The following is a 9923-nucleotide window of genomic DNA, read 5'->3' on the forward strand; positions in this document are numbered from 1 at the left end:
AAAACCTATGGATATCATCCACAACTTCTCAGCAAATCGAAAAAAAAAAAAAAAAAAAGTCACATTTTACTGATTCAAGCTTTGCATATTGACCAGAAGTAGCTGGCCAATGGGTAGTTTTTATATATACTTCCAGAATAAAATCAATAAAAGGAGGTTCTTCAGGGAACTCCCATTTACAAAATGATAACATCCCCTTAGCAGCTTGAAGTGCGGTGTCGACTGGAACTTAGATGTTCGAGTGCATGAAAGCCTGATAGGAAGTTCCTCTAACCTCCCACTGGAAAGGCTGTATTTGGGAACCAATGTAAGGGGACAGTCCTGAAGGGAAATGAGTACGGAATCCTTGGCAGCTTTAGAAGCCTGAATTTCGTAAAATGTGCCAAGTGAATTGCTGCTCGGAAATCACTTCCCCTTCTAAAACACAATACTCACAAATAAACCGACAGGACTGCAGCAATACCCAAACAAATGGCAATCAGGTTTCTCTTTAAATAACTCACATTATTTGCTCCAATTACTTCTGCTAATAGGATTTTCAGTGGACGTAGAAGATGGACCCCCTGCCAAGAGCCTGGCAGCCAGTCATCCCACATTTCTGCCACAGGAACTCTATGCACTGCAATATAACTGGAAGGGAAGGAATCTACAGCCAGCACTGGAGAAGGAAAATAGGGCTACTAAACAATTAAAAAAAGAATAACCTATACTGCAACAATAACATGAGGAACACGCTTCTGTGCAATTAGAGGAATGTTAAAAGGAGATAAGTAGAAAGCAGCATCAAAGGCCAGACAAAACCTGCTGTGACTGCCGAAGATAATCATGTGAAATGTATTCACAAAAGATTATCAGCCTTTCACAAACACAAGTAGCACAGAAGCCTTTCCAAGAAAAGCAAGGTGTCACCCTGAAATGTGGAAAGACAGCGCCGCTTCATCCTAGACCTCAGCACATTACAAGTCTACATAGATCAACCAAGCATTGCTACTTCTGCAACCCCATTGGAACACCACCTACTTTAGACATGTTCCTAATCACACGGCATAACTTACAAAATACTGTAAACTCCGTTATTCGGCATCCACAAGGATTGGAAGATCCGGATAAATTTAGTTTCTTGTTGCTTGAGAGTTACTATTATAAATAGGTCTAACTATGCCATACTCCATACTATACCATTAACTCTGTATTAACATTAAAATGCAGTAATCAAAGACAAGATCGACACGATAATTTCCAGGACAATACATGCCGCAGATCATCAAAACAGCGAGTACACAGGGGATTTGTTTTTTCCTGGTTAGATGAGAGCTCTGGTTATTCGAATACCGGATAAGGCTCCATTCACACGAGCGGTTTTCCATGCATATTCAGCTGTACGAATATGTGCAGAACCACGCTAAACATGGATTGCAATTGTACGCGACTGCGCATCCCACAAAAAAAGTCCAATCAAGATTTTATGGGAGGATTCCGCACGTTCCAGCTATAGCAATAGCCACAAACGTGCAGAATCCACACGTATGTTAACGTGTGTGCAGTTTCTTCCCGTGCAAAAACCGCTACTGCTATGTGTGAATGGAGCCCAAGAGTTTACTGTATTTACATATTGCAGCCTAGATTTTAGCTACATTTTCCTGCTTAGTTCTTAGGCCCCTTTCACACGGGCTGATCAGGAGGTGATCTGTGCACGGTTCCTCTCCTGATTGGAGCGGTACTGAAGGGATCACTCACCACTGTGACATCTGTACCTGTAATGACCAGACCCCATGTAGGTCTATGGAGAATCAGATTTCCCTGCACCGAATGTTAAAGGAGAACTATTAGGTGAGTGCTTTTCACTCACCTCATAGTTCTAGCCGACCTGTGACAATGAGACTGTCACAGGTCGGCTCAGTAGATCGGGAGGTGAGGGAACACATACCGGGTTCGCTCGCCTCTCGATCCTGTCACGGCTCCCTGCCGTAAAAAGTGGAAATGCACTGGAAATAACCTGTGAATTTTGTTTCCAAAGCAGCTGCAACACCTACAACCGACCTTAAATGCAAACAAACTCAAGGACTTTTCAGGAAGGGCCACAGATACAGCTTTATACTGGAGGAGCTGTTTACTTTTCCTATTTGTTGTGTGCACTGTGTGACCTGTGCTGTACCCCTTCCCCTCTGTCTGCTCACAGTCCTATCCGGCCTAAAGACGCACTGTTCCAGCCTGGATCCTCTGAAAGCATGCTTCTGTTTGCACTGAGGGAGTCTGCCGAATCGTCAGCAGCACATGCACATCACATGGACACTGAGCACGAGATCCAGATAGGGCCATTCACTAGAATGAACATGTGGGGTCATGCTTGGGACAGCAGGGGTAAAAAGGCACTTTACACATTGCCTTAATGTTTGGCTGTCGCTGGCCATCTACAAGCTGGACACTTTTTTTTTTTTAAAGTACTTGTCCAAGGACTAAAGCAGGGGCCCGATGTACTTGTCATAAAATTATTTTTAGTAACCAAAACCATATTTAACCGTGCAAAGCGCTTTTCATTGGACAGTGCAGTCACCATTCTCTGAGCGAATCGCTCACAATTTCCGAGCGAATCTCAAAATCCATAGTGTAGGGCTGTGCTGGACGGCAGTATGGGGTACAGATAGTGTGGAGGGGAAGAAGTGTTTGCCAAAAGGCAAGTATAGCCGCCCAGATCACGTTTGCATTAATCTTTAAAAGAGAACTAGGGAGTTAAGTGTTTTTCCCCATAGTTCTTTTAAGGGTCACGGGAGGACATATACTAACTTTCTCCCGTGACCCAAAGCTCAGTATATAGCCGACTATTGCCCGCGGTATACTGAGACCGCCGCAGCCGGGACAGATCCCGACAACACTGTTGAGATCCACCCGGCTGCATGAGTTACAGCGGGCTCTGCCCATCTAGAGGCAGAGCCAGCTGTGCCCACCCCCTCTCCCAGTCTGTTCCTCCACTCAGCACTGGAGGATTGGAGAGGGGAGGGGGCAATCCGTGCGGGGAGCGGTGAGTCACCGCTCACTGCAGGGTAAGGATCGGGAGTGAGCGGATTGGTGCATGTTTCTGCTAACTTCCCGATCAATAGAGCCGACCTGCAACAGCTTCTTTGGAGTGGAAATCACTCACCTCATATTCTCCTTTAAATGGCACTCTGTGGGATTTAAGTACAACATGATGGCCAAACGTGTATGTTAGAAAACTACAGCAAGATCTATAGCCATCCTTTAAAAGTAGACCTCATTAGTATGCCCAGTCTGTTTCCCAATTATAATTTCCCAAACTTCCATAGCTTAACAGTTCTGTGGTTTAAACTGACACAAAGCCCAACATTCAGACATGCAGGCAATGCAAAAACTGGCAAACAGCCCAACTTCAAGATCTGCAAATAATGGTTAAAGGTTTTAGCAATAAATCATACCAGTAAAGAGAATAACATTGACACGTCTAATTATGCACACTATTGATTCTCTATAAAAAAGTATTTTCTTGAGCACTTTACCAGTTAGCAACCTTGCGTCATGGAAATTACCTGGCACCACCTAACTAAAATCAATGGATCGCCAATGTAGACATAAAGTCCCATTTAGAACACACTTTTGTTTAGACTCAAACATAAAAAAGGCTGAAACTGTATGCAGGGCTAAAAATGACAAGTTGTTCTTGCAGGGATAGAAGGCAATGAAGGAAACATTGATCACAAGGCATTCACACAAAGTTGAAATTCAAATGCATGTATGCATGCCCCAAAATGTTCAGTTTTGGATACAGTATGGAAGGATCAAAACCCCTATTTTGTTTATACTTTGGGTCCTATTGGGAATTTTCCCATTACTTCCTGTCCTAGAGACACAGCAGGAAGTAACAGGATATCTCAAAATTATATCGCTTGTACAAAGACTTAGAGATTTAAACGTTACTTATGGGTGGACCTTAAAGAGAATCTGCCACTTTGCCAGTAAAGGGCAAATGACAGGTTGAGTTGAAAGTTCACCCCTCTCATCCAGGTCAACCTACCACTCTAGCTTTCTGAGCAAATCTTAAAAATATCTGGCACTTTCTGATATGGGAAGGATGTGGCCCCTTCCTCCCCAGATGCAGCATTTAGGATTGAACAGCCAATCACCAGGCCCGCACAATGATCAGAGGGAGAGGAGCAGGTCATTAACCCATTTACGTATCCTCATACAGTGATTAGACACTTGGTTCCAACAGATAAGCAAATAAGCCAAGAGGAATTGTGACAATTAAGGGACGGGGAAGTCGGCTTTCAGGAGAACCTGTCATTTTAACTTGAAAAGCAGAGAAACAATGAAAACAAACATCCTGTTAGCAAGAGACTGTTAAAGCTGAACTCAAGGCCCATATACTACAAATACCCCTCTTTGTCAATACATCATAAAATGCAAGCAGTATAAGGCCCAGTGCAGACCTGAGCGATCCAGGATCGCACGGTCCTGCACAATTGCAGACAGTGATTGCCGTGCGGCCCCACTGATTTCAATGGGGTTACATCCACAAGGCAATCGCAGAAAAAAGGTACGTGTACCTTTTTTCTGCGATACATGACGCACGGCTGTTTTAGGATGCACGGGCGGAATCGCGGTGGGAAACCACACGATCCCCCGGCGTGACTGGGGTGCCATTCGAAAATAATGGCACCCACAGTACAATAGTCTGTGATGGGCGAATGCGTGACCGTGCGGTAATGTGCATGATTGCCGTGCGGTCACAGATCCCCTAGGTGTGCACGCGCCCTAAGTGTCTGAATTTGATTTGGTATCACCCTCTTGCAGTCTGTCCAGACTAAATAGCAGAGCCAAGGAGAGTGGGGAGAGAGATGAAGCACAAAGAGCAAACTGGGTGTGCTACAATGCAAGGAGCTTGCTGATAAAAGGAGAGGATAAAGGGACAGATGTGCTCAGCAGCCTACTGCTTCTCTTTACATTGGCCAGTCAAAGAGTGGTGGGGTGAGGGCATGTGGGTAAAATTGAAACTACAGCAAAGAAAGATCAAGTCTCCTACTGCTAGAGACTGTTATGTGCAGCAGAGCTGGATGGACAGAAATACAAGTCATTTGCCAGATAAGCAGCTCTATGTACTGTAAAGGGCTGGACAAATCCCAGTAACCAATGCTCCTTAAAAACTACAGCTGGCGTCTAGCTTGTGATGTTTTCTCTGGTTGTTTTCAATGGAGCCGGCTCCTAAAAATCCTGCTCACTGCTGGATTAGACAGAGTGACTGCCAGATTCTTAATTAATTTGTTCACCCCTTATTAAGATGAATGCCTGGAGTTCAGATAAATTAGGGTGGTGAAAGATGTCCCAATCCCACAGCAGAAGCAACATTCTTATAAGTACAAGAAAGCATAGGACTATCTTAGATGAACGCTTTGAACACTTCTAATTTCAGAAGCTTTTAACACTGCGGTTTCTCAACTTTTTAGAAAATACCCATATGTTAACAGATTCGCAGGACTGGAAATTAGATTCTCCCCTTAAATGACAGACAGCAATAACTCAGTTTCTAACCCATTCCCTCTGCCCAGCAATCAGTTTGACTTGAAAGATTATGGGCAATGACATGAAAGGAAAGTACTGCCGAACTTAAACAGCAAATCCTCCTTTCAATTAGCAACCAAATCTAACTTTGACCCTCTATTAGACATCATAATTAGGAATGCACCGTTATATCGGCTGAAAATAGCACTTTTGGCATAATGCCGAAAGTGCTATTTTCTGGCCAATACAGCGGTGCATCCATTCTTTCTCTCCTCCCTGCTGGGCGCTATTCTGTGTCCCAGCGGGGAGGAGAGAAACCGTTACATGCGGCCGAGCGCTGCGGGAGGAGAGTGCTGTGAGCGGCTGGCGCCTCTCCTCCCACACCGCTCAGCCTCCTATCACAGTCTGGCAGAGCGGTGTGTGGGCAGAGACAGCCAGCGCTATCACAAGAGGCTGAGCTCTCCTCCCCGCATCGCTCAGCCTCCTGTGACTGCCGTCAGGATTAAGAGTGGTACAAACACTCAAGTGATTGCTGAGTGTTTGTAAATAATGGAGGACATAGTATGGTTACTGTGTCCCCAATTATGAATGAATGGGAAGTGATCTACATCACCTCCTGTTCAGTCATGATTGTGGTTATAGTAAACACAATGTTCTCATGTTATAAATGAACAGGAACACTCAGAAGATTCCTGTTTATTTATAACAGGGGCTACAGAAAGAGAATGAGGACTCACTTTTTCTATATTAAAAAAAGGGAAATATCAGGGGTCTGTTTAGAACCCCAATATTTCCCCAAAGTCCCTAAAAGTAAAAAATAAAAATATTTACAAAAAAATGAATTTGAATAATTTAAACAAATTAAAGTTTATTAAAATTATAAATAAAAATAGAAATTGAAAAAGTTACAAATAAAAAAACATTTTTCGGTCTGACTATTTCGGTTTTTAAATTTTCATTTCAGCGCTCCTCTAATCATAACGCAGATGACTGGGTAAGCAAGTGAGACTGATGTGACATGGGTATTATGCAGAACTGGAGTTTTGCACATAATGGATTTTTAAAAACTAGAAAAATCAGTTTGAGATTAACTTTTGACTGCTATGTAAAGATGCTAAAGATTGGAACTGAAGCCACCCATGTAAAAAGCGGTTTCTTGTTGGTAATCAGCAGGGGATCCATTGGGACACCACTGGTGACATCAGTGTCAGGATGCATGCCCAGTTTAGATCCAGGTGTCCATAGACCAACATTGGACATCCGATCAGATCCCCCTGAAAGACCTGATTGGAATTCCTGTGTGAGAGGGGCCTAAACTTATTTTTTTTAATTAAATGGTTTACAAAATAGCTTATGGTCATTAAAATAAAAAGATCAATACTTACTCCTTGGAGTCCCTGAAATTGAATTGATGGGCGTGCAGATATTGAATTCTATAAAAGAGACAGAAAAATAAAAACTAATTAGTTATTTATGTCTACTGTCATGGTCTACAAAGCAAGTCCACCCAAAACTGATCATTTAGTTTTAGGACGATGCCGATTGTTTGGACTCACCAGCTTCCTACTTCTGCAAGATAATAGAACTGTGAATTTTGGGTAGTTGCCTATCTAGCCATCTCAAAGAGCTCACTCCCACCTTTTCTTTAATTTACAAAGAATGCATCAGCAAAGCTGGCTATTATAAGAAAAAAAAATATTTGGAATTCCAAAAAGGGGAGAAATAAAAAGCAAGTGGATAGTTTAGGTCACAAGCATCCAACTGACGCTGGAAAAATCCATGGAACCAGGTAGAAAAGATTCCAAAATATTACAGCAGGAGCCTAACTTTTTGAAACCTCCAGGCATCTAACTGTGCATTCCCAGCCGCTAAATTCACACACACACACACACACACACACACACACACACACACCTCAATCCCTCATTCATTGACATGCATGTGATCTGACTATAGAGTTGACTGGTAAAAACAAACACACAAAAAAGGTTTAAAGTGCAAATGAAGACAATTTGTTTTAGTTTTGGATAGAACAGAGGAGGATAAGAAGACCGGTTAGGATTTCTATTGCTGTCCGTGTCCCAGGAAGGTATATTTGTCCTGGTGACCGGTTTCATTGAAAGTAAAAGAAAATCCAAAAAATTGTGGGTTGCTACCAGAGCAGAAAAAATAGGAAATCTTCCAATGGGGACACTAGCTCTGGCAACTCGGCTGACCAGCTGGGGATTTCCCCTCATGTTCTGCTGTGGCTACAAGGCAGGAAGTGAAGGGAAATCACCCCAATGGAATACAGATATGCATAGTAAAATAAAAGGGGTTATAACCCTCACTATTTAAAAAAAAAAAAGTTATGGTTTCTGTTTGACTTTAAGAAAACCCCCAAAACATGTAAAGACCACAATTTATTAGTTTAAAAAAAAAATAGCAGTACAACTCAGCTACCACAGAGCTTTTCTGAAATGTAAATAAAAATAAGATTGTAGACTGCGAATGCATCACTTCAGACACCATTGTCATATTTACACATTAGTACAAAGAACAAGCAGCAATGATCCAACTACAACTCAGGCACGTTATTGTGGCAATATTAACCATAATTTGTCTGTGCCCAATGGCTGCGTACATCGTGTCCTTCACCAACAGAGCTAAATCCGACGACCATCAAAAAAGTGGGCAGTACAAGAAAACATGTCACCAGGAAACAGTTAAAGACATCGGGGGGAATTTATCAAAACTGGAACAGAAAATATCTGGAACAGTTGCCCATGGCAACCAATCAGCTTCTCTCCAGTTTGTTCAGTAAAAATTTGAAAATGAAAGAAGCCGATTGGTTGAGATGCACAGCTGCTCCAGATTTTCTCTGCTGGAGTTTTAATGAATTCCCTTCATTGTGTATATAAACCATTTTACGTATCGAAACATACATTATGGGTTTCTTCAAAAGTCCAAAGAAAATGGCCAATTAGATTTTTATCTGGGATGTACACAAATAAGTTATAATAAATAATAGCCACTGCATGTGTAGTTTACACTATAGGGCATTTTTTCCATTTCGGGATTACTTATGTTAGTGATTGATGACTAGCAATTTAACTGTCATGAAGTCTGTAAAATCGCTACTTTAGATCTAACCTAAAGCTGATCATACACCACTTGATTTCCCCCATCCACACTGTAGCATGTGGATGAAGGAATCTCCCCCGCTGGTTACTGTATTCTAACAGCCACTGCTCTCGCTGCATTAAGATGACCCAAACATCTGAATGGCAGTAGGTAAAAACCGGCACTTATAAAGGGGATCCATCACTTTATTTGTAAGGCATAAAAGCAGCAAATGCTAAATGGCTGCAGTCACTGGTCAACAATTTTGCACCTGGCTCCATCAAAAAAGTTGACTTTGGTGGGATTATCAGGGGCAGATTCAGCAGGAAATGCATTTCCCCACACCCAATGTCCAACATTCACTCAGGAGAAAGGACCAGTACTGCACCATCAAAACTAAGCCATCCATCTTTTCTTAACATGACTGAAAGCAAAATAATTTTCTGACCACTCACTTCTAAGGAGTTGCCTAGATTTTAGTTAGTAGCCAAAACACTGAGTATATTACACACACTTGTGCAAGAAGGTGAAAACCTAGAGCTGGCACTTCCTCTTGGAGGCCATAAATACAGGATTAGAGAACAATCCGGGAATCTGGTCTTCCTGCTGGCTGGAACAATGGCACATATCAGAAGCTGCCAAATCCTTTACATTTACGTATGAATCAGTCGTCAGAGGAGATATTGAACTCCTTCAAAGGACTGGCAGACAATACACAAGTTGGAGGACAGTCCAGACCAAGTGAACCAAGCGACCAAGTGAACCACTCTGATAAGACCTCTCCGCAGTGGGTCAGCAGCCAAATAAAAACAGACTTGTTCTTTGCAGCAGTAACAATACCTGGTCTTTGGCCTAAAGTACATTTTGTCAGGGTGATCATGTTGCCAAAGAAAAGCCAAGTACGAGGACTTGTTTACATGCCTGCCAATCTCATTAACCTCAGTGAGAGATTCAGGCAGCCTTTTTACAACTTAACGCCCAATTAAATTCTCACACCTTCTTTCTCTTCATAGTCTTGTACTGCCATCTGTTCTGATTTCTTAGATTTTTGCTTGGAAATTGCCAAAGTTCAACTAAACCCAAAAAGAATATATTGCAGTTTCTATCCTTCGATATGGTGGCTGCATCACTTTCAGCAAGTACAGAAAAATCCTGGTGATCTTGCCAGAAATGCAATGCCCTCGTCACATCCTGTGAGCTCAAAAAGGAAAGCACAAAGAACCTCATCTTTGTGGAAACTACTAGTGGAGACACAAAAGGTTGGAAGACATTACATCTAAGGGCTGGTAAGCTGCAGTTTATTACATTTG

General features: G+C 42.3%; 1 protein-coding gene across 1 annotated transcript in view; it reads right to left on the reverse strand.

The window, feature by feature from the left end:
- Positions 1 to 9923, reverse strand: part of ELL2 (elongation factor for RNA polymerase II 2) — a 58335-nt gene that overhangs the window by 25277 nt on the left and 23135 nt on the right. The window contains exon 2 of the mRNA XM_018560228.1: positions 6897 to 6944. Coding sequence (XP_018415730.1) covers positions 6897 to 6944 — 48 coding nt within the window. The remainder of the gene's footprint in view (positions 1 to 6896; positions 6945 to 9923) is intronic.

Source organism: Nanorana parkeri, unplaced genomic scaffold (genome assembly GCF_000935625.1).
Source record: "Nanorana parkeri isolate BGI_ZX_2015 unplaced genomic scaffold, ASM93562v1 scaffold441, whole genome shotgun sequence".
Classification (NCBI taxonomy): domain Eukaryota; kingdom Metazoa; phylum Chordata; class Amphibia; order Anura; family Dicroglossidae; genus Nanorana; species Nanorana parkeri.